Source organism: Phyllostomus hastatus, unplaced genomic scaffold (genome assembly GCF_019186645.2).
Source record: "Phyllostomus hastatus isolate PE091 unplaced genomic scaffold, TTU_PhHast_1.1 phas_contig_118, whole genome shotgun sequence".
Classification (NCBI taxonomy): Eukaryota; Metazoa; Chordata; class Mammalia; order Chiroptera; family Phyllostomidae; genus Phyllostomus; species Phyllostomus hastatus.
This window is the reverse complement of record NW_025333543.1, coordinates 7262359-7287487: the sequence shown is the minus strand read 5'-3', so window position 1 is coordinate 7287487 and position 25129 is coordinate 7262359. Positions and strand designations below refer to the sequence as shown.

At 39.5% G+C, this 25129-nt stretch overlaps 1 protein-coding gene across 3 annotated transcripts in view; it reads left to right on the top strand.

The window, feature by feature from the left end:
• Positions 1 to 6676: 6676 nt before the first annotated feature.
• Positions 6677 to 25129, top strand: part of CAV1 (caveolin 1) — a 35357-nt gene continuing 16904 nt past the window's right edge. The window contains exons 1-2 of one of the 3 annotated variants that reach the window (XM_045847967.1): positions 6677 to 6832; positions 8210 to 8374. In XM_045847967.1, coding sequence (XP_045703923.1) covers positions 6803 to 6832; positions 8210 to 8374 — 195 coding nt within the window. In that variant the 5' untranslated portion in view covers positions 6677 to 6802. Of the gene's footprint in view, positions 6843 to 7954; positions 8080 to 8209; positions 8375 to 25129 lie in introns of those variants that run through there. The other 2 variants (XM_045847983.1, XM_045847975.1) reach the window with 2 other exon arrangements.

Below are 25129 nucleotides of genomic sequence, written 5' to 3'. Positions count from 1 at the left end.
TCCTGGTAAACAGTTTATTTTCTAGGGAAAGGGCCAAAAGGAAAGACAGTTTCCTTTGTTGAAATAATGGAGTTCTGACTTAAGCCAGATGGGTTGGTGCAAAACAAAGGGCTTTTGTGAAGGACTCCTCCCAAATACTTACATTCATTAACTTAAGAAAAATGTAGGACTTTTACATATAATTTCATGTTAGGATTTAGGAGCTAGAATCATTTTTATTCTTTATTATTTCATTACAGTTAAAATGGAATGTTTAAATTAGTTATTTGTTAAAATCAAATATGTGATGTTTCTTGTATGCTGTTTAAACTTTCTGTTAGTATTTCATTAAATGGTAAATACCTCAAATTATATTATAGTACATTATATCATCCCATATTATATTATAGTTTCTTGTCCTATTAAGTTTTCTGAAAGTGAGTCACATTTTGGGTAAGGTTTATGGAGTTTCCATATTTCTAAAGTGTGGTCATAATTTAGTTTTATTGGAATAGGAGAAAATATAGTCATTGTCCACCTATCTGAATATTCTGCTTCTCTCAACTAGATTTAGTATAGTAATCTGGTTTACCACTTGACCCCACTTTTTCTGAAAATAACTATGCCCAGGCCTTAAATATTTTCAACCTTGGATTAGATAGAACTGTATTACTTTTATTACTGATATAAGTCTACCTAGATGAAAAATATGCCAAGTATTTATTTATCTCTCATCTCATGTATTCTAAACACATTATCCTTTCATTATATTAGTGTTTGGACTAAGACTTCCTCTTGTTAAAGAACACTAGAACAATTACTATGGTAGGGCTATTACAATCCAGTTATTACAATAGTGAAGTTAGGTAGATCACTCAATTTCATGGCAGTTTGATTTCTTATATATTGCCATGATGATACGATTAATTGACCTGGAATTTTGCATGGGTTTTTATCCACAATTGAAAAAGAACTCACATGGTGTATGTTTTTCATTTAATATTTTCTCAATATTTAAATTTAGTTGTATGCTAATAAATCAGATTATGTTGTGATTTTGTTTTTTAATATAATTTGTCAGGAAAAATCTCAAAGAAAAATTTATAGATAAAAGCACATCTGTAAATTTTGAATACCTACTTTTAGAGATAAAATTTTACTTCACTTTCAAAGAAAATCACAAATTTCATCAGACTGAGATCTAAATCCAGAAGTAGAATGACAAGGACAATAATCTTGTCCTTGACATTTTTGATGGTCTAATTTTTGAAAGTAAGATAAAATGTCAACTACCTTGAAAAATCACATTCTGTTTTAAGGCAAGAGAATATATGTCCAGGCCCTCTATCACACATCACATGAAAATCCTCATATAAACTTTGCATCTAATTTAAAATTAAGGGATTTTTTTTGTTACTGGCTGTTTATTGGAAAGATTTTTAATACTATATAGGTTTCTGAGAATGAAATAAAAAGGGTGAAAAGATATATATCAGAAATTAGATTAAAATTGAAAGTCAAAACCAAGCCCCTGATGACCAGCACATTTTATGTAGTTTTGAGCTCTTCACACCTTGCTGTATTCACACCCTTGCCAAGGCTTCATCATTCACGAAGTCACTTCCCCAACCCTTAACTTTATGCTGTGTCACATGACTTGCCTGGCCAACAGGAAAGGGCAGAAGTGATGATGTAGCATTTCTAAATCTAGGCTTCCAGAAAGCTTGCATATTTTTTCTGCTACTTCTTGGATTAGCAGAAGAACCTGACCCAACTAGCTTTCTGGTCCAAAGAGGATGGACCCATATGGAACAGAGCCGGCACAGACAAGCAGCAAGAAGAGCTGGCCCAGCCACCTCATTCTAGATCAGCCAAGTCCCAGCTCACCCAGTCACAGATCTGTGAGAATAAATCATTGTTCATTAAAGCCACCGAGTTTTGTAGTAGTTTATTGGGCTGAGTTATTGTAGCAATAATTGCTTGATACACCTTAAAATTCAGTTTTAAAATATATGCTGAATATATGATGACAAAAATGTGTTGGTCACATCATCTTTCACTGTTAATTAGCTGTAAAGCTTCCTCTGCACTGATTTAGTACTTATAATACCTTTACCAATTATAATTAGAACACTGAATTCAGTTGTACTTTTCTATGCAAGATTTGCTTTCCAAAAGTTTCCCCAAGAATTAGCTTTATTTTAATTATATTAAATAACCAAAAATATTAATTTGGACTTGAATAACATAATTTGATAAGAAAATTGTAAAGTAAACTGACATAGTGATAAAGGTCAGGTATATTATTCTACTATTGATATTTTGAGTTGATTTAGAAGGATAAAAGCCTTAATGCAGGGCTATCAATGAAATATAAATTTTGGCAGAAGTTCTAAAATTATATATTTAGAATTTGAGTATGAAGGTTTGTTATAATTCAGACATATCAGATAGTTCTTTAGAGATATTACTGGCAAAATCTTGGCAGGACTGGGTTGAAGGGAAAGAAGAAAACTGTTGAATGATGATATTTCTGAAATGTTTACTAATGTTTCTTTCTGATTGCCCCTGGAGCCTTCCCCTGCTCCACCTGTCCCCAAGCCTAGGGAAGCATTGTTACAGCAGAAAAGCAGAGATAAGGTTTTTTTTGACTCCCCCCGCAAAAAATATGGTCCTGGGAGTATTCAGGGCATAACAAAATTGTTGGGTGATATATAGCAAGGATTCGTGCTCAAGGGAGAAAAAATTGGAAAAATAAACAAACTAATTTTTGAGACACGTGTGCCCCTAGCACAGGCCAAGATAAGTTAAGATGACCTAAGAAAATAAATATGTGTGCCTCCTGCCCTAGGTAGGGCCATGGAGGTAGCTACCTTCTGGAGTTTCTCCACACCATGGCATGGCATTTGTTCTGCTCTCTACATCACACTCACAAGGAAGGCTCCATGATGCTGTGTTCTGCATGCCTACTCAGATTCCTCAGATTTGCACAGAACCCCAAGAGAAGGACAGATGTAGAAAAAGTATCTGTAGCCCTAAGGGTCATGTAGAATAAGCATGAAGGACATTGTAGCAATGTCTTGAATGGACCAATGACTAAAGACAAAATGAAGTACCTATCAGCACAACCAAAAAACAGCCTCTCCTCCAGAGACCCACCTGGAGAATCCTTGGCAATTCAGAAGTCTCTGGAATGTATATGTAACCCCAACAAAATGGAAGAAAGTAGGAATTGACTGAGATGAAAGTTCTGCCACCCAGAGGAATAGGAAGTTGCAGAAGAAATTAAGTTCAGTTACAGAGAAAGTTACATCTCACATTGGACTTCAATAATATTTGTAATGTTTGCCACTTTAAAGAATCTGAAGCAAATAAAGTAAATTATTATTTGATCAGGCTTGATGGTGGGTGCTTATTATACTATGTGCTATATCTTAGATGGTGAACTATTTTATAATAAAAATACTTTAAAGTAAAATACATTTATTCTAATCCTGAATCTGTGGACTGAAATGTGTACCCTTAATCCTTATCTGTTATGAGCTAGGCAATATATTCATGCTTTAAATGTATCACCTCGTTAAATGTTCATAGTACCCCTATTGAGTAGATGTAAATTATGTTTTTCATTTTACAAATTTAAAAATTGGAGCTAATTTAAAGAAACAGCATGAAAAGAATACATTCTTTGCCACCTTGGTCAGAAAGATTTTTAAAGTATAGAAATAATTATTTACTTTTTCAGAAAATAATGATTTTAAATCATTTAAAATTTCAAAATGGGAAGGCTCAAACCAAGGAAGATTCCAGTGGGGCTTCAAGCCAAAACAGAAATAAGAAAGGATCAGGTGATAAAGCAAGTCTTATTCTAGGAAGCAGTTATCTTTTCATGTATAAAATAGAAAATATGGAAGAAGTATTGTAGGTATGGGAACGAGGCTGGAATCAAGTTGGTGAATAGGGGTGACTAAGAAGATGTATAAGGTGATGTTGGTGATAATTAGGGTAAATATTCAACTGAGCACACAAATTGTAAAAATACTGACATTTGTATACTTGCATGTCAATAATCAGTCTGTGAATTGCACCCTACCTCCTCCCCTTTCACCCTTCCCCTAAGAGAACCCGCAGTTCCAAATAGCCAGCAGCTAACCAGCAAGGCTTGAAGGCATAGCTCCAGAGCTGGGACCCAAGCCTGGAGTGACTGCTGGTTGTCTCTACCATACTGGTTATTAATTTTTATATCATATCCAGTGATGACCCTATTTACAATCCAAATTATACTCCCTTTCATGAACTCATTAAGAAAGGCACATCTGGACAACCTCAGGCTTCTGAGTGTTGGGAAATGGAAAGATGCCTGCTTCTTAAAACCTTGATATCATTGTAAGTGATCAAACCTTAGATTCCTAATCTTAAAGTGGGAATTAAATGGAACCACCTGAAAGCAGGAAGAGGACCTAGAATGGTGGGAACTGGAAGAGGAAGCTGTGCCATGGGGTAAGGGGTCTTGAGAAGATGAGATACCACTAACAGCAACTAGCGTCACAATTTTGCTCTGAGCAGGCCCTCACTAGACTAGGTGAGTCCAGCATCCTATCGCCTGTGAGTTCTTAATAGGTGCTAGTTATTTATCAACTTGAAAATGTTCTACTACCCCCACAAAACTACTTAAGAATGAATCATGTATTTAAACTTCAGTTTTTTCATCTCTATAATGGCTGGTTTGCATAATCTGTGTCCCTCTATACTTTCAGTAATACATAATACATGAGCTGACCTTTAAGACTGCTTCTTTAAAAAAAAATAGAGGGCAAATGACTCGCCGTTTATACATATTTTAGTAAATGATTTGGAGAAAGCTATTAACTTGCCCCCAAGCCTAAAATTATCTTTGTGGTTATCAAAGAAAAACTTTTTGTATTTTTACATCATCTATTCATTTCAACTCCTGCACTATGCTAACAATGTTCTTCTTCATTTTCTCTTTATTTCTCATAAAGTTGGAGCCAATTCTCCAACTCAGCTATTATAACCACAATAAGATCTGTTTCTCTTCTGTGCCAGCTTCTTGTTGAGGCAGGTTAATGAAGACTGGTGGTTTTTCTTCTCATTAGGAATTCATATTGGCATTGACAACGCTTCACTGATCATTATAATTCCACGTGCTGCTGTTGATTCCACTTAGACATAAACTTTCCCAGCCAGGCTGCTTTCCTTCCTTTCAGTACTAGTTAAGCATTCACTCACAGGCCTCCCCAGAAAGGCCATTCCTCGCTGGAATGCAGGACATGCTCTCTCCCTGTTCCTGTTGACTTTTTTCAGTCAAGATTACTCATCACAGCTGAAGATTGAATAACAATAGATGGGAACTGGCTTTCCACATTTTTCCATAGAACTTAACCCCAACTGCCCTGCAGTCAACATTTATGAAAGAAGATTTAGATGGACAACAATCTTTTAACAATCATTAGAGGTACACTGGGCACTACCCAACACAACCCTTTTCTAGCATATTATATTTGTTAACACATAATTTGTTCAAAGAATTTAGAAATGCAATTTGGCAGAAATAAAATTTAAAATATAACTTTTGGAAGATCTTTAGTATTCCAGTGATGATTAGCCAGCATAATTAAAGTTATGTCAATGTTTGTGACATTTTCCTTTTTGTACCTCTCCCCCCCATAGATTGTCACTGTCTCTTCTAGACTGTCAGCGTTTTTAATGTAATATGTGCCCCTTTGGGTATATTCCCAGCTTTTTTATTCCAAGTCATAATTTGACTTTTGATTGCATGTGGAAACTAAGAGAAAAAAATCCTTTCCATTTTTAGATAGTAAATTTCCTTATAGCCTCAAAGTAAAAATGATTGATTATTTTTGTTTAATTCATCTTGTGCTACTTTATAATAAGGTACTTTGTAGGACAAAGAGAGAAGCCCCAAATTCAGAAGAGGTAACATATTTTAATTACTAATAATTATAAATAGTTTATAACTATGGTATAACCTGTTGGCATAATTTTCCTTGTTCCAGAAAAGATCAGTAATAAAATTATAGAAAAGTTTCATATTTCATTTCTTATTTCTAATTATTTGGGAGATATTTCTGGAGCGGTTAGGAAACATTAAATTACTCTGCATGCCTGCTTCTCCAAGTTTCCATCCACAGAGTAGAGGTAAACCAGTGTCACACGCATCCACACAGATTCCTTCCTTGTGTTTAGATGAGAAATGCAACTAAAGGTTCCGATCCGTTTTTTAATTCCTTCCTCTGTGAAACAGGGAGATAGTTGTGTCTTAGGCAGGGATGGAACGTGGGCAACTGGAAGGGAACGGCTTAGAACAGGGCCCTGGACTCTTTCTAGAGCTCGGGCGCCCTTACTGGGTCTCTATTTCTGCGGGAGCGTGGGATCACTCCACTCCCCACCCTTGCTGGGATGATGCACTGTGAAAACATTCGCTTTCCTCAGGACGCTTCTCAGTGGTTCCTTGTTGAAAAAATGTTGCCCCGGGTTTAAAATACCTGCCCAAGCAGCCCAGCGCGGGTGAAACGTCGTCTCACCGCTCTGTGCTTCCCGCGGGCGCTCCCCGCCCTCTGCTGCCAGAACTTTGGGGATGTGCCTAGACCCGGCACAGCGCACGTCCCGACCAACGCTGAGCAGAACAAACCCTTGGCAGGCGGCCAAGAGGCTCCCTCCCAGCCACCGCCTCCCGCCAGCGCCTTTTCCCCACTCCATACAATACAAGATCTTTCTTCTTCAGTTCCCTTAAATCACAGCCCAGGGAAATCTCAGAGCCTTCATCCAGCCACGGGCCAGCATGTCTGGGGGCAAATACGTAGACTCCGAGGTAGGCTTGGGTGAGTGCGCGCCGGCCTCCGGGGCGTGCAGGGAGTGCTACTTCTGCTATCTCCCACTCCAAATGTTCCGACTGCCTTCCTTGCCCCAGCCCTCTCTTAACTTCGGAGCACTCCTCTCCGGCTGGCACTGCTGAGGAATGGGCCGGGGCGGGGAGGTGAAGAGGATACATAAATATTTTGTTGTTGTTGTTTTCCTATTGGGAAGGGACCCGGGAGGCCCTAAGCTAGAGCGACACAGAAAAGCTGGTCGGGGTTCTGGGTTAGGTCTCCCTGGCCGAGGACGCGGTTCTAGATGGGTCCACCAGGTCTTCCTTATTGCGGGACCCCCACAGTCCAGCCCTTGCCAACTGGGAGGCGGGGAGCTGGAGGTCTGGGTGGGAGGTCGTTCACCCGCCGTCCAGAGGACAGTCCCAGTGACTCCCAGTCAGGCGCCTGGGCCGGCTGGACCGGGCGGCAGTGCGTGCCGTGTGTGCACTTTCCAGAGCTCTTAGCCCACCTCAAGAACCCTTCCTGCATCTCTGCGCCTGGCAGGGGTGTTTGTAGAGGGGCAGAGCTCCCTCCCCCAACTACCACTACCCCTTCCAAACCGTCCAGATCGAGTGAGGAGACCTCCTATTCCCCAACGCAGCCTCCTTCTGCTACAGGCCAGCAGTTGGGGAGTGACCTGAGGGTGGGTTGGGTAGTAGTTGTACAGGTGAGATATGCTAGGGAGTTAAGGGGATCAGACATAGGGCTCCACCCAGAGATGGGGACCTGCGAGACAGTAACCACCGTGGGGGGTGGGGAAGCTGTGGAAGAACAAAGAGGGCAGAGGGACGGTGGCAGGTGCCAGGGAAACGCGGCTGGGAAGCAACGAAATGGAGACATTACATGAGTGAAAGGATTCAAGTTGAATCTTTAGGATGAACCTGGAAGGATTATGGAGAGAGGTGGGATAGGGGCGGGGGACGAGAAAATGGAGCAGGTGAAGCACTCGGGGTGAGACAGGAGCTAGAGAAAAAAGTCAGAAGTCGGGTCCGTTAGCTGCCGGGGTTTCCACGGGGTACATAGAGCAAAACGTGCGCGGGGCGGGGGCCGGGGCTGACCACACTGCGGGGTTTGCCCTGACCCCTGGCGGCTGGCTCTGGACACAGGAGCTCCCAGCCTAGTAAGGAGGGGTGTGGTGTCTTCTCGATCCTCTTAAAAAGCTTGCGGCGCCAAGGAGTTTACTGCGCTGGGAGACACTGCTGCTGAAGCGGTTAGTTCGATTTTGAGCTTGGAGGTTTACTCCGCCTCCAGACTGACTTTTGATCGTTTGTTTTTCTTTTTGAAAATTTCTTCTGACCGCTGGTGCCACTCTTCCTTTCCTGGCCATCCGCCCTCTGCAGGGACATCTCTATACAGTTCCCATCCGGGAACAGGGCAACATCTACAAGCCCAACAACAAGGCCATGGCAGACGAAATGAACGAGAAGCAAGTGTACGACGCGCATACCAAGGAGATCGATCTGGTCAACCGCGACCCCAAGCATCTCAACGACGACATAGTTAAGGTAAGGTAAGGCGGCCAACAAGGAAGGGATGTCCCGCAGAAGTGATGCTGTCAAGGCCAGGACAGCTCTCCTCTGGTGAAAAGCCTGTGAGTTTTTCTCTACCTTTGCCACACACACACACCATTTTCTGGGCTTGATGTGTGGGAACTCCCTGGGTCGTCAGAAATGTCTCAAATCACCTCCCAACTTCTGCTGGTTAGTTCAGCTGGAATTTAGCTAACTTGAGTTATGTAGACATTCACATATCTGCACTCTTCTCCTAGCAAATGAACCTCCTGATCAGGCAACAGACAGACCCTCATTCCTTGGAAGGGTTATGCTACAGGTCACCCTCTCCATTCCCAGGTTGAACGTCTGGAGAAGGGTGGTGCCCACTGCCCAAAGAATTAAAGCAGTAAGATTATTTTGTAAGGTCTGGTGCCAAAGATGAAACCTGAAATACAGAGTGGGCATGTTCTCCTCAGCTAAAATTAAGTGATTTCCCTAAAAATAATAGTGGGTAGAAATCCTTTCGACTAAAGACTAAGATTATACAAATATATATACATATATAATCATATATATTCATATATATGAACAGTATTTTAACTGGAAAAACATGGCACTCCTGCACAGCTAAACAAAATTACAAAATAAAAAATAATGTTCACCTCTTGATTTCTCCCATAAACACCTCTAGTTTGATGTGGAAAGTTGCTTCTTTAGTGACTACCTGGGTCAGCTTTCCCTGAGCTAATGGGACATGCTGGTTGGAGTTCCTTTTTGTACTTTCAGGATGTACTTGGTGAGATTAAAAACAGGTTAATTGAATAAGTTATTGGCCAAAATTGGATCTGACTTGGTGGTCATATTTTTAATTTTATTATGTTTTTCAACTTCAACTAGTTTAGCAAATTATGTCAGAGGAATTTATTGTCTGAACTCACCTGGATTGTGAAGTCATGAATGTGAGTTATCCTTAGCAGAGGGTTTTCTTTGAGGGGCCAGGAGAGCCAAGTAAAGTACCTGGCCTGGAAGATAGAATGTGAAGGCCCAGTTCTGTACAATCCCAGAGCAGTCAATGGAGTGGATGAACAATTTCCACCCACGAGGCCTCCTATCCATGGATGGAAGGAGTTATAAAAATTTAGAGACTGTTCACTTTTATAAATAATATATTCATAAGGAGAGCAATTTAATCTGTAATGAAGGAAAATGTAACTGTCAGGATTGACTATCTTGGCTTGCTGGTGGAGGAAAAAGGAAAATTGGAGCATTAGCAGATTTTTTATTAGCCAGATTAAGGAATATTTAAAAACAGCAGCAATAACAAAAGTAGTTTATAAACTGAAAATTAGAATTGCTAAAAACTATTTACTAAAAACATTACCTTAAAAGGGGTAAGGGCATTTTTGGGGTTTTTTTTTCCCTTCTGTAGCTTTGGCAAGAAGGAGAGGTGCCAGGAAAAGAGGCAGATTTCAGAAAGGGCTGGCTCTGCTGGAGCCTCCCTGTTGTTCTGCCACAGTGTGAGTGGGGTTCCTGGAGCAGGCAAACCTCCCAGATGAGTCAGAGAGGCCTGTAGTGTGGATGTGGGTCTCCACACATAGCATGACTAAGTTGAGAAAGAAAGGCCCGCTGGGAAAAGAGACTCCAGCACAGATGGAAAAAAGGCATAATAGGCTTAGAGGAAATAGCAGTTTACAAAATAGAATTTCAAAGAGCAAGCGTGAGGATCCTCATATTAAAGAAATTAAAAGGAAGAATTAGTGCAATCTCCTGCTGGCCTAGAGAAAGCAAACCCCGCCCACTTGCTCACAGAACCAGAAGCAAACCCCAGAGCCAGACAGAGAAATCCACCTTGAGGGGAATTTGGTAGGCCCACTTACTCACATGCCTCTCTCTGAGACTCAGGATTCCCTGTAGCAAGAAACCCAGAGTGCCCTCCGCCAGTAGGGTTGACGAAGGGAGTCTACAGCCCACAGAGATTGCTAGTTTGTAAAAATCTTTTTGAGACCAAACACAAACATAATGACAGAAACAGTGACGATCCTGTCCATGTTATCAAGACAGTAAATAATGAACTTCCCTAAATTTTATTTTGACGTCATAGACTTCTTAAAATAGTGAAAACATCCAAAGCTTTGCAGTTAATGCATGGTAGCTTAAAACTTCACATGAATATAAAGAAGCAGCGATCAATTTAATCTACTATTAAAAGTACCAAATCAGGTAAGGAAATTTCTGTTCTAAAGCCAAATGGCTCTGTAAAAGTGGCTCTATCCAATTCTGTAGTCACTAGCCACTTTGAATTTAAAGTAAGTATGTAAAATAAAATGTAAAATTAGTTCCTTGGTCACATCAGCCACATTTAGAGTTCTCAGCACCTGCAGCTAGTGGGTACCATACTGGATAGCATAGATATAAAGCATTTCCACCATCAAGGAAATTGCTATTGGATAGCATCAGACTAGAGTGTTCCCTGCATTTTACATAGGCTCCTATACCAAGTTTAGAAAAATAACTCTAGATAGAGAAGAGATTAAACCTTGATACACAGTGTGAGGAACAGCATAGTGTTATCTGCGTAGTGTCCTTTCAGTTCCATAAAACAGCTATTTAGGGAAGGAAATAAGTCAGAAACTGTTGTGCCATGAAAGAAAGGTGGAGTTTTATTACCCATTCCACTGGTGATAATGACATAAATTAGTCTATACCATTTAGTTCCACTGAATCTGTTTCCTATCTTACTAAAGGTTTGCTGCTCCATGTTATCAGATATCTGTATAGACATTTATCAAAAAATGGTGGGCTATGAATGCTTCTTAAAATTTCCTCTAATAAAATGCTCACAACTTTAGATCTTTTTTTCTCCCTCCAAGATTTCTGTCTTCTTCTTACATTCATATTTTATTCATGTTTATTATGAATGTATTTAGAATTTCTAGATAAATAAAATGGCTTCAGATTTATGATTCTGATATCACATTAGCTATCAATCAATTCATTTATTAAATCCTTATCATATGCTAAACTAAAACCTTAGCTACATACTACAAAGGGTAATTCCTAAAATAAGTCCTAGAAATCACAATGATTAGAGTTATAAGACAAGAGGCATACAGATGAAAAGTTAAAAACAATACACAAACACACTATCATAAGAGTAAATCGTGGCCATAGGGGAATTAATAGTTTGTTGTTGTTTTTTCCAGGGTTTTGTTGTTTGTTTTTTTTTTGCTTTGACTGCCAGGAAACATACAACTAGATTTTAAGTTTCATTAATCTATGTTACTTATTCTCTCCCACATATGGATTTGAATTTTCACTTTCTTTTCCAACTGGCATGTTGTTTTATGTGGTTACTATCATAAGCCCTCTCATCATCATTTTGGAAATAGACCAAATATATACTATAAGAAATTATAAGTAAGAATATTGGATGTTGCATAATAAAAAGGTTTTATAAAAGTGAATAGTATTAATTATCTTGACCTTGGTAATCATTCTACACTGTAGCTATATACCAAATTATTACATGCTATACTTTAAATTTATATGATTATATTTGTCAGTTATTCCTCAATAAAGTTTTTAAGTGAATGGTATTGATATTAAGTGTTAGGGAGACCCCACTATGGATAGGATATAAGGAGAAAGAAGGAGGATGCATTAGAAATAGCTTAATAAAGAAAAGCATGAAGAAGATGCAATCTGAGTGGGTCATAAAGGACAGATGGAACACAGATAGCTGAGAAAAGCACAGGAGGGCATTCTAACTGAGCAAAGCATGGAAATGGGAATGTCCCCTTCAGGGTATGAGCCTGAAATGTCTAATAGCACATTTTGATTGGAATTAGAGTTCTTGTGACAGAGAGGTAGGTCATAAAAATGAAAAGACACATTGTGGCCACAAGGCAGACTCCTGAATCCAGTGCACATGATAAGTTTAGACTTTATCAGATCAGCAGTGAGAAACCAGGAAGACTTCAAGCTGAAGGTGGGCATTTTGGAAGATGACTGGTTATGGTGCACAGTGTAATAGAACATAGCCAGTCTGGATGAGCTGAGAACAGTTACAATGTAATTGCATAAAATGAGGATAGTATATAGTGACATTGGGGATATAAAACAGCATAAGCACAAAATGACAGAATTTTAGAATTAGAAAGGCACATAATGATTATACCAGTCTATCTTCCAATTCCTCTCTTTTTTTTTTAAGATTTTATTTATTTATTTTTTGAGAGGGAAGGGAGGGAGAAAGAGAGAGAGAGAGAAACATCAAAGTGTGGTTGCTGAGGGCTGGGGCCTGCAACCCAGGCATGTGCCCTGACTGGGAATCGAACCTGTGACACTTTGGTTCGCAGCCCATGCTCAATCCACTGAGCTACACCAGCCAGGGCAATTCCTCTCTCTTAACATTAGAAGAAATGTAAGGGCTAAAGAAGTTTAAAAATTTCATCCATGCTTTCACATGTTACTGTTCAAAAAGATATTTTTAAATGTATCACAATAGAAGAATAGACAAGACTGTGTGATTCTCATGGACTATTGTTCAGAGTGGAGAAATGAGTTCAGGTGATTCTGAAGTTAGCTCTGAGACAAATCAGACATCTGAGAGGAGAGCTTTGCTGGAAAATAAAAATATGCATTTGTAACAATATTTCCTAAAACTTGAAGGTAACGATTCTTAAATATACACAAAATATTTCTGTGGTCAAGAAAAGGTAGCCAGATCTGTTTTGTTTTCAAAATAACAGCTTCTGTGATCCTTTTCAACTGGAAAGCATTCTAGAGTGATTGATGATTAATGTCAATATAATACTAATTTTTAAGTTTATTTGATATACCTATAATCAAAGCATAAGATTTAGAAGCTCAGATTGTCTCAAAGCACTCAGTGCCACGGGCCATGGTAATACTCTCTTCTTTTGGGACTGGTATTGGCTTTGCTTGTTTGTATAGTTAGGAGATAGCTTCTAAGATCATACCTGGAATTTAGAATCCCCAGCTTATAAAAGAGCATTACAGTCATCTTTGGAGGGAAATTATCCTCATGTCACTGAGCAAAGAAATATACTAAAAGATACTTTTCATTCTTAAGCATCTGAAACACTTTCAAGTTCAGTTATCAGTGATATACATTTTCAATGCTTACTGAAAGTCTTTTTTATGTCCTAGTTGTAGTAAAAAAATTGAAAAATTAGCTCAATTTTGGTTCTGACAAGAATATTACATTATATAAGACAAGATACACCACATATCCTTGAATTGTGAAAAAGTTCATGATGTGGGTAATTCTCCCAATTAACAGCAGCGTTGGCTACATTTTAAAGGGGCTTAAAGTAAGAACAGCTGCAGTAGTAAGCAATGTCTCGAAGTCCAGTAATTTCAGAAACCACCTGCTTATGCATCTTGCCCACTGAATTCCATAAAAATAATAGACACTTTCATATTCCAAGTGAAACTGCCTTTTATTTATTTAATTTTATCATTATGATTTTTATTCTCACCAGAGGACATTTTTTATTGCTTTTAGAGAGAGGGGAAGGGAGAGAGAGAGAAATATTGATGCAAAAGGGAAGCATTGATTTGTTGGCACCCTGACCCGGAATCAAACCCACACCCTTTCAGTTACAGGATGACCCTCCAACCAACTGAACCACACCGGTGAGGGCCCAAATGAAATTGTTTTTTAGTTTGCCCTAGTTTTGCTAGGATGGAATGGTCAAAGAGAACTGGTCTCTAGGAGAACAGGGCTTTGGTTACCTGGGGGCCCTAGACCCTTTCATGATTAGATCAGCTGGGTGTGCAGTGAGAGGAGGGCATGGCTGCTATCTTCATACAAAGATGGGTTATGCCAAGAAACACACTCTTCTTCCGCAGTCTCAACCTTGTATATATTTTATTTTCATCACTGTACACAAATGTCTTGGAGAAAAATTTGCATACTTTTTTTACAAAAAGAAAGTTTCTAAAAAATAAGCTCTCAGGCCCTAGAAATATCCCTAACACACAGGTACTCAGGGGCACCTTGATAGAGTGAAAAAAGTATTGTGCCAAGATAAGAAAAGATATTTTTGTGACCTTTGCAACTTTTTTCTCTAAAATTTGAATGTGATGATTCTTAAATATGTAGGCACAATTTTTTTGCATTTAACAGTCAAGAAAATGTGTGCATATAAGTAAACAGATCAGTTGGCTTCAACATAAGGGTCTAATGCTTTTGTGATCTCTTTCAACTAGAAAAATTGTAGTACATTTAGTGTGGGACTGGACACCAAAGAAGGAAGGGTGAAGGGTGTTAGGGCAATAGATTTCTCTTCTTTAGTAGTTCTAGAGAGTTTGGCATATAAACAGGAAGTAAACTTGTTTGGATAATAAAAGCTAATAAACACCAGCCCTAAAACTATTTTGGGCAAGCTATTTTATGTTTCTATGCTTCAATTTTTCCAACTATAAAGAAAAGAATGAGAGTCATCCTCATATTATAATGTTCTCCCCACCCCAAAGCCATTCACCTTTTAATAAATCATTATTATACATCTACTGTTACATGTCTACTGTTACATGTCAGGGGCTTCAATAAGAAACAAGATAAACAGGAGTACTGGCCAGATATGTGTCTTTAGGAATATGTTCTTCCTCTGCCATGAAATGATGGCAATAAGAGACATCCTGTCAAGTTTCAATAAAGAAAACCAGATATATTTTATATCTGAAACATCAACATGTTCCTGTGAGAGGAAGGAAATATGTACTTTGTGCAGGTGTAAACCGTTCTACCACTTAATTCCAGGGTTTATGGCTATCTTTTTGCCTCTCTTCATGCAGTTTCCTTTGAAAACTGTGCCAAAATTTCTTTACCAAATTTTGCTATTTGTTAAAACCTTATAATCTTCTGGGTTTAGTTTTTAAAAATGTTAAAAAAATCTCTAATTAGTTCAAAAAATCTCTAATGCCTTGAATTGTTCCTGAGCCAGTAAACACAGCTTGAGAAAAATAAGAAACATATTTTTAAAATAATTTACCCATGTTTTGGTTCTATAAAAATTTAAATTAAACTATGCACAATATTTCAGTTCTCTAATATTCTCTCTTCCCATGTTGGTTTTCAAGATCTAATATTCTTATTAAAATTTGACATTTTTAGACTCTTTAAAACCTCATAGCCTCTTTACAAATCCAGGCTTGGCTGGGCATCAGAATCACCAGAAGAATTTTTTAACAGATACCTGGGCAGATTACGAACCTATCAAATTAACAGTTCTAAGGATGGAGCCTACAGAGCTGCGTTTTTCAAAGCCCCCTAGATGATTACATTTGTGAAGTCAGGTTTAGAAGTAATTGTACCCAAGGTTGTCTTAAAGATATACATCCTGGATGGTTCCACCCAAAGATAACAGATGAGTCATGCTGTGTAGCTCCAGATGTTCTTCCTGCCAGAAGAATACTTGAGGGTTGGCCAGTTTAAACCATGCCAGAGTAGTTTGAAATACCATAGAGATTCCCAAACTGACCATGCTCAATGATATTTCATCCCTTGAGGACAAATGGGCTTACAGCCAACTGCAAAGTCATATGTCCTAAGTTGTCCGGTATAGACTGTATAGACCAGTTGACACTGACCTGCCTGAGTAACTATTACCAGTGCCTCCCTTTATGCTCAGAAATACCTCCATTTGTAAGAAAAGTTACATGGTCACAAATAGATTGGCAATAACTGTTATGCCTGGAATGCACTGGAAGTCCCTACATACACTATTTTTTAGCCAAATAGACATTTCCACATTCCAGACACATTGTACTTTACTTTCCTCTACACTCTTCAGTGTCACCTCTCTCTTGCCCTTCATCACAGCCATCAAGCTGCACTAAAACTTGGAGGAGGACCTCTTAACCACCAGTCTGCTCCACCCCCAGAACCTAGTTTCATTCCCTGCAGCACAGGGTTAATAAAACTTACATCCTTCCATCACACCTTTTGTCAACTACTCAACCAAAGATTAAAATGTGTAAACTGTTTTTCAATTAGTTCAGGAAATGGGAAAAAAATGGCATGCTTTCACATGAACCATTGTTTAGGGTGGAGGAAGTGTTTTTTAATTTTGTCTTAGAGGAAATCTGCATGATCCATGTACTGTGCAACTACCAAGGGAATTAACTGGTAGAACAGATTTACACCTGCACAAAATACATATTTCCTGACTCTCATAGGAACATGTTGATGTTTCAGATATGGAATACATCATGTTTTCTTTATTGAAACTTGACAAGATGTCTCTTATTGGTCATCATTTCATGGCAGAGGAAGTATATATTCCTAAAGACACAAACAAGCTTCCCCTTAGCCATTGTGAGCTGTTTAGGTAATTTAAAGCCAGGCACTTTTACTTTGTGGAGGCAAAATACATTTTGATGGCGTATATATGTGCTTAATCTCATAGTAATTTAACAGTAAAGTTTACAAGAGGTGCATTGAATACATAAACCTTCTCTGAGCCCAGCAAAGACATTAAAGTACAAGTGGGTATTAATAGAAGATATGTAAAAAGACAAATTGCATCTAGCAATTGCACTATGTTGCAAATTTCAAATACAATTACATTTTCTCATTTACAATGATTAACTGGACAAGGTGCTGATTTCTGAATGCAAGTCTTGAGAAAGTAGGAGATTGGGAAGAAAAGAAGCAAAGGTAAAGAAAAACTCACAAGGCTTCTTCTTCCCTGTCCTGTGACCTGCTCTGTGCTGGACTGGACTTGCACATGTGAACTCCAGGGTCCAACATCCATTGCTTTGCACAGTGCTGCCATGGTTAAGATGTGATCAGGCTCAGGCATTGACTGAGTATTAACTCACTGCTCCTTTCCCCCCAAAAGTTTATAGAGTTTATCGAGGAAGCACACATGTAAACACATCTGAGTGAGATCATGCAACTAAGGGATAGGCCAAAATTGGGCACAAAGCAGAGGGTTCTCAGTGGTCTGCAATGCCAAACGCATGTTCAGCAGGCACTAGAGGCAGCAAAGGGGTCTTTGTTTTGGTCCAGCAGAATGAACAGCAGGAGCAGAAAGGACCAGAGGCCTAAGGGTATTTGGCATGTTTTCCACACCCATGGCAGGTCAGTGAGGCCAGAACACGGGACATAAGCAGGAGCCAGATCATCAGGGCCTTTGTGTCCCACCAAGGCATTTGTCCCCTTGTAAACCACAGCAACTCACAAAGGTCTTTTTAAACCAGAAGGTGACCTGATGAGACACAACTTATACTAATTAAAAACCCTAACTTCAGTGCAATGGAGCAAACTAAATGGTGCTAAATGTGCAGGTAGAAATGAAACAGGAGAGGGGATGCTACCTCCAGCACCTCCTACAGGCTAGCTCCATGGCACACATTACTTACTCCTCCAATGGTCCTTTAAGGAGAGTGCTATTGGTATTATCCACAATCATACTCATTTTGCAGATAAGAAGACTCAGGCTTAGCCATTTTCTCAGGATTACATGGGTAGGAGGTGGTAGAGTCAGAGTTTGAATGCAGACAGTGAGACCCCAGGGCCCAGGTTCTTCAGCAGTGCATTCCAATGCCTCTCTGTAATAACTGGTCATGATCCAAGCAGACAGTGGTGTCTCCATGGTGTTGAAAAAGAAGATGGTGTTCTTACAGTGGGTGGGCAGCATTTGGCCAGAGGAATTCCAGAAGTGATCTATTTTGGAAATTATAGGCCTACAGTTCTAAGTCAGGCTCTAGATCCTGTCAAGTGGGTTGGGGAAGGGCTAAAGGGCCCATGTAAGGAGAAGGTAAAACCTCAAACCTCAAGAAATGTAGATGCTGGGTGAATTCCCAGCAAGGCAGGAAGGGTCAAGTCCCAAAAGCCAGAGGTGGGGTAAAAAGCAGAGTATAGTTTCAATGATTAGAAATGAAACATGCTCTCAGAACCAGACAAGCTGCAATGCTAGCTTGTGTTGAATCACCTGCGTCTTTAAAGCACCCTGATTGCCTAGGTCAGCCACAGCACCTGGGGTGCCACTGATCCTGCCTGTGTGTAGGTGTGTCAGAAAATAAAGCAGGTCCTGACAAGCACTTGGTATTAGCGCCTTCATTTAAGGTTCTCAATTTGCCTGTTGGATTTCTACAGACAACTGCGCCACTAAAGCAACATGTAAAAACAGGAAACAATTGAGAAAAACCTTAGTTTTATGCTAGTGGAAGAAATGCATATTTAATCTTGAAAGTAGTTTCTCTGAGACTTCCTCCCTAGTTACTATATATTTGTTCTCAAAAACAAATGCCAAAAGTAAGGAACAGACTTAATAATTTTTTACAAGGCATCATTAATCTCTTAGAGCAATTAAAATGTTCTCTCAACCATGGCTTTTCTATATCATTAGCAGTGATAATATAAAGCTGGAAATGGGCATACCAAAATATGTCAAGGAAATGGAAGTATATTCATTAGATTCCATCACCAATTATATTGGTTAGGTGAACAGAACATCAGAATTTTTAGTAGGGAAAGAAATTTTTCACCAAACTATTAGGGATAAGCCTCTTTAATACTCTTTACTATAAAGGTTAAAAATGAGAGTTATTCTCAGATATCGTGCTTCCCAGAAGGCCATTCAACAAATACTTAGGAAGCACTCCCCAGCCAGCAAGGGGCACGCCAGGAGTCCCGCTGCACAGAAGCCAGCCTGACAGAATCCCAGCCCCCCGTGAAGGCTCACTCAGAAATCCAGGCTTCCGAGCCTTCCCTGACCACCCTCATCAGAATTGGCCATCTCTTCTCTTGGCTTCCACCACATATTATTTTTATTTCTATTTTAGCATATATCAAAGCCCTCTAAGTATTCTGCTTCTCTTTCCCCAAGTCTCTCTCCCCACTTCTCTTCCCACTTCTTGCCTGAGTCCCTCAAAGCTGCCCAGGGCCCAGCCCCCAGGCCCCTCTCTGAGTCTGCCATTAGAAACTGGATGCCAAATTGAATCTTCTGACAGATTCTGAAATTCTTCTTTAAGTAACTGAAGGTCTTATCTAAATGAAAAGACAATAAGACTTATTATTGAGTGTCTTCCTTTACCTTGTTTCTCTATAAAAGTCACATTTAAGATCTCATAAGAAAAAGTATATTCAGACTTCCGGCAAGATGGAGGCATAGGTGGACACACCGTACCTCCATGCACAACCAAGATTAGAATAACAACAATTTAGAGGCAGAATAACACTCAGAACTGATAGAGAATTTATCTGAATGGAAGTCGGACAGCCAAGAAGTTGAAGTAGACCCGTTCATCCAGACTGGTAGGAGGGGCAGAGAGGAGCAGCCGCACGCAGGTCACAGCACAGAGAAGAAAGAGAACTGGCAGCATAAGGTAACCAGGAGTGCGTAAGACATCTGGGGCGCACAAGACCTCAACAGGTGGACACTGAGTATGCAAGCGGCAGCTGGTGTACCCAGTGAGGTGGCAATTGTGGATCAGGGCAGAACACGCAACCCAGGACCCAGAGAAGGGACTGAGGTCCCAGGAGAACAGAGCTACTGCCATTATTCTCTCCCGCCCCTGCCCCCGCCCCCACCCCCACATTCAATGTCACAGTCTAGCGACTGGGGTGCCCAGCCCTGGTGAACACCTAAGGCTCTGCCCCTCACTGTAACAGGAATGACCAGACCCCCAACCCCCAAAGAGAGAGAGAAAGAGAGAGAGAGAGAGAGAGAGACATGTCTCAAACAGAAAAACAGATCTATGCCCCAGGACTCATCCTTTTGAGTGACCAAGAGATAGCCAATCTATCAGATGCACAGTTCAAAACACTGGTGATCAGGAAGCTCAAAGAACTGGTTGATTTTGGGCACAAATTAGATGAAAAAATGCAGGTTACCATAAAAGAGATGAAGGAAGATGCACGGAGAACCAATAGTGATGGGAAGGAAACTGGGACTCAAAACAATAGAGTGGACCAGAAGGAAGAAAAAAACAACCAAACAGGAAAGAATGAAGAAATAAGAATTCAAAAAAATGAGGAGAAGCTTAGGAACCTCCAGGACATCTTTAAACGTTCCAACATCCGAATTATAGGGGTACCAGAAGGGGAAGAGGAAGAGCAACAGATTGAAAACGTATTTGAACAAATAATAAAGGAAAACTTCCCCATTCTGGCAAAGGAAATAGACTTCCAGGAAATCCAGGAAGCTCAGAGAGCCGCAAAGAAGTTGGACCCAAGAAGAAACACACCAAGGCACATCATAATTACATTAGCCAAGGTAAAAATGAAGGAGAGAATCCTAGAAGCAGCAAGAGATAAGAGGACAGTAACCTACAAAGGAGTTCCCATCAGACTGTCAGCTGATTTCTCAAAAGAGACCTTACAGGCAAGAAGGAGCTGGAAAGAAATATTCCAAGTCATGAAAGACAAGGACCTATATCCCAGATTACTCTATCCAGCAAAGCTTTCATTTAGAATGGAAGGGCAGATAAAGTGCTTCTCAGATAAGGTCAAGTTGAAGGAGTTCATCATCACCAAGCCCTTATTTTATGAAATGTTAAAGGGACTCATCTAAGAAAATAAGATACAGAAAAAACATGTATAGTAAAAGGACAGCAAACTCACAATTATTAACAACCACACCTAAAGCAAAACCAAAAGAAACTTAGCAAACAACTAGAACAGAAACAGAACCACAGAAATGGAGATCACATGGAGGGTCAGCAACAGGGGAGTGGGAGGAGGAGAGAGGGAGAAGAGGTACAGAGAATAAGTAGCATAGATTGTAGGTTGAAAATAGATAGGCGGAGGGTAAGAATAATGTGGGAAATGTAGAAACTAAAGAACTTATAAGTATGACACATGGACATGACTAAAGGGGGGGATATGGGTGGGAGAGGGTGTACAGAGTGGAGGGAGTGAAGGGGAAAAAATGGGACAACTGTAATAGCATAATCAATAAAATATATTAAAAAAGAAGTATATTCAAATAATTAATTCAAAAACATTCACCCTATTTACTAACTAAAGAAAGAACATGTTTTAATATGTGCATATATTTATTAATATTTTGGTTTTAATCTCCATTTTGAGAAGGACACAAATACTGGTCTCTTGTGTCATCCCAGGGCCTAGAGGATAAGGCTAATTTCATAAGTATCTTGGAGCCATGGCAGGCAAATTCCCAGGATGCCAAGAGATGCCATCTGGCTGCTTGGTATTGCCTTTTGGGGCCAGAGGTTTGAAAGCTAAGAGTTGGTTCTCAGGCCACATGAGAATTCCCCTGCCAGGAGAGATATAGGATGACTCCCTGTTGGACCCCTCCCCATGTGCCCCCAGACAATGGCAAACATCAGAGGAATATCTAGGTCAGAAGAAAAAGAAATCCCTGAAAAAGAAATCCGAAATCTTCCAGGCCTGAAGGGGACAACAGGTTTGAGAACCAGGATGTCTTCTTCCTTCTTTTTGGCTTTGCTACTTCTAGACATTAAGTACCCAGAGCTCTGAGATTTTGTTAGTTGGGAAGTGCTGACTAATCCACTATTCCAACAAAATAGAAGTTTCTTTGTGTCTCAGAGGTGGTCTCTCATACATTTCAAAAAATCCCTTCTACAGAAAAAAAAAGTCACAATACTTGATTAAGTACCTCATAAAGGGGTCAGACATTCATTTCATTATTGATGTCTGTGCCAAGTGAAGCAACCTTTACCTCCTTTTTCATGCATTGTTCCTTCTCTTACCTCCTATGATAGAAGTTGGATTTATGGTAATATGTATAAAAGTAAGCCTTGTCAATTTTATCCCAAATAATTTACCTATGAACAAGCTAAGTATAGAAAATCAGGATCAGGGTTCTGTTAAGAATAAGTAGAACTAAGAGACAGTCATCAAAGAGAGTGATCTTGTGCAGTGTAAATTTAAGTTTGACTGGCATTGAAGATACAGCTGGGATCTCAGCCTTTGACATTTGATATATTATCAATGATTGAAATGAATGAGTTAAGAGGACTCTCAACTTACAAATGACACCAATTATAATTATCTTGTTAGCATCTGTGGTAAAAGTAATGTCCACATGATTTTGACAGATTGCAAATAGCCCATAAAAATAAGATAAAAAACAATACTAAATAAAACACTGTTTTATGAGCAGAAATAAAACATAGAAATAGGAAATAGGAAATAAATAATAAATGCATGAAAGCTAAGAAAATACCAGGGGAAGGTTGTCATTTCTGTGGGAGTTTGTGATGTGGAAAACCAAGCTGCCTGGTGGGCACAATGGACATGGAAGCCCCTGGTAATAATCCCACAGCTTCCAAGACACCAAGATCTCGAGGGTGAAAATCACTATTGTAAACTCATCCTTAAATGAATTCATCACACTCAATACTTCTTGAGCAATAGGGAATCCAAACTAATTAAGTCTGTCAATTGTCCTGACCATTAAACATCTCAATAATGTAATGATATTTTAAAGGAAGCATATTGAATGGAATCAAAAGGACAGTGTGATCAAAAGAAATGTCATATACAAGATTCTCAATTTGCTATTGGTCAGACATTAAAAAATGGGTTCCTGTTTTGATCATATGAGGGAGGTAGATAGAGATGCTGGAAAGAGCAAAAGGACCAAGATAAGGGATGAAGAGACACCCCATGTGCAGTTGGAGACAGACTGTTCTGCCTGGATGATTATTAGAAGAGTTGGAAGGGAACATGGAATGACAACTGCTATGGTTATTGCCAGGTTATTATGAGGCTTACGAGAAAAATACTGCTCAGATATAATTGCCATTCCGATAAGGCAAACAGAGGAAGGGATGTATGCTTAGTTTTGTTTTGTTTTGTTTTGTTTTGTTATTAACTGTGAAATTACACAGGAGAAGAAATTCCAGTTAATGAGTGGTTAATCTCAGGACTGTGCCACATGAAGTTTTTTTGTAATAGTTGTGTGTTAAACCCCTTACTTGTCTGTGTAACTTCTCCATTCCTTCTCCCTCTACAGTTATAATTTGGTATATAACAACATGACACACAGCCTCCTAATTAACCATAGGAACATATATGAACACTTTTCTCTATTCCTGCAAGATACCTGGCTTGTTTGGGAGCAAAGAAGAATTTATGCGGCAGCTCAACAGTGGTTGAGAATGCAAGTGGTAAACATCTGAAAGTAGAACACTGCAAAATGCATGCATTGTATGTACCAAAATGTCAGTATGAAACATTATTTTTATGGCAAGCCTGCCCATCCACTCCCTCCTACACATTGCATATTCACACAATTAAACCCCTATTGTAATTTAAACTAATGAAAGAGTGAGGTTTCTGCAAAGGGTGGCTGTTTTGTGCCATTACAAAAAATACTTTCTGGAACTCTGATGTAGCAACAGCATAAGGTAGACTTTATATGTGAAATAAATCCCATGTCACTATGTAATCCAGTCCTGTTGTTTTTCCCTTTTCTTTTCTCATTCTTGCTATTCCCTGAGCAGAAGTTCAGCTGGTTAGAGTGTCAGAATGTCATGAACACCTCGCTTTTCCTACTTTGGTTCATGGCGCAGGCATACTAGACATGGAGCTAACAACATTCCCCTGTTTTTTCCTTAATGGTACATCAAAATTCCTGTGTTGCCAGTGGTTAAATGAAGTGTCACTGGACTCAGGGACAAGCAGGTGTCCTTCATTTCTCAAGTGCCAGGCACAGAGAAGAGACCCCAAGCTACTGAGAAGTGCTTTACTAATGCCCGTCACTCCTCAGAGCAGATGGGGAAACTAGGCTTCAGAGAAAGACTCTGAGACTGAAGTAACTGAAGGTTACTTTGGGCCTTGGAAAAGTCACTGTACCCTCTAGACAGTGGTTTCTTCATCTAGAGTAACCTAGAAGTTGAACTTAGAGATTTCTAAATCAACTTCATTTCTAAAATCTTTGATTCTGATCTACAAGTATTCATAAAACAATGGAAGTCTGTAAAAGACCTCCTTCCTAGACTTTACCAATTGGCATTCTCATTCTTAATATTCAGGCTGTTGGACTTAATCAAATCATCTTCGAAATACTGAATTAGCAATGGATAGCATGCTGGCTGCAAATATACCACAAATAAACAATTTGTACCAAAGAATATCAAGAGCTGGAGTTCTTTTCCTCTCTGATCTGGGCTCAGAACCCTGCAGTCTTCCATTTTATTGTCTTTAACCTCCAAATTGGCTGTTTGTGTTCAAGATGTATCAGAAAATCAGTTCCAAAGTTGGTTACAAGCTTTCAGTATTTTTTTTTTGTAACCAGGCAATTCCTCTTACTTCATGTATCAGAGAAGTGTATAATTACTTGCAACTTTAGTCATAGCAATGGTCTTAAAAAGGACTAGGTAAACAGGAAATGCTCAGGAGTTTCTGAATGCTAAGGGTTGTCAAATTCACCTAGTTTCTGAAGTTCTTTTAACAGACCACCTGTGAGCAATAGGATCACATGACTAAGAAATACAGGGCAGAAACACTATTATTTTGAGATAGATTTTCCCATTACCCAGCTCTACAGAGTTTGTTTTTCTCTGACCCATGTAAAGTTAAGCATTGAGGGTCCTGTATGATTTGGATCCCATTACATACCACCCCAGCTGTGGTATGAGATCCCACCCCAGCTGAGTGATTCTGAAGGTAAACGTAAAGTTGTTTGAATTCCAGACCACCTGAACATCCTTAGGGAACTCATCAGCTCCCTAAGCAAAGCAATGTAAAAATCTGTAGGTTCAAATCCAATTTCACAATAAGCAAAAATGGAATTA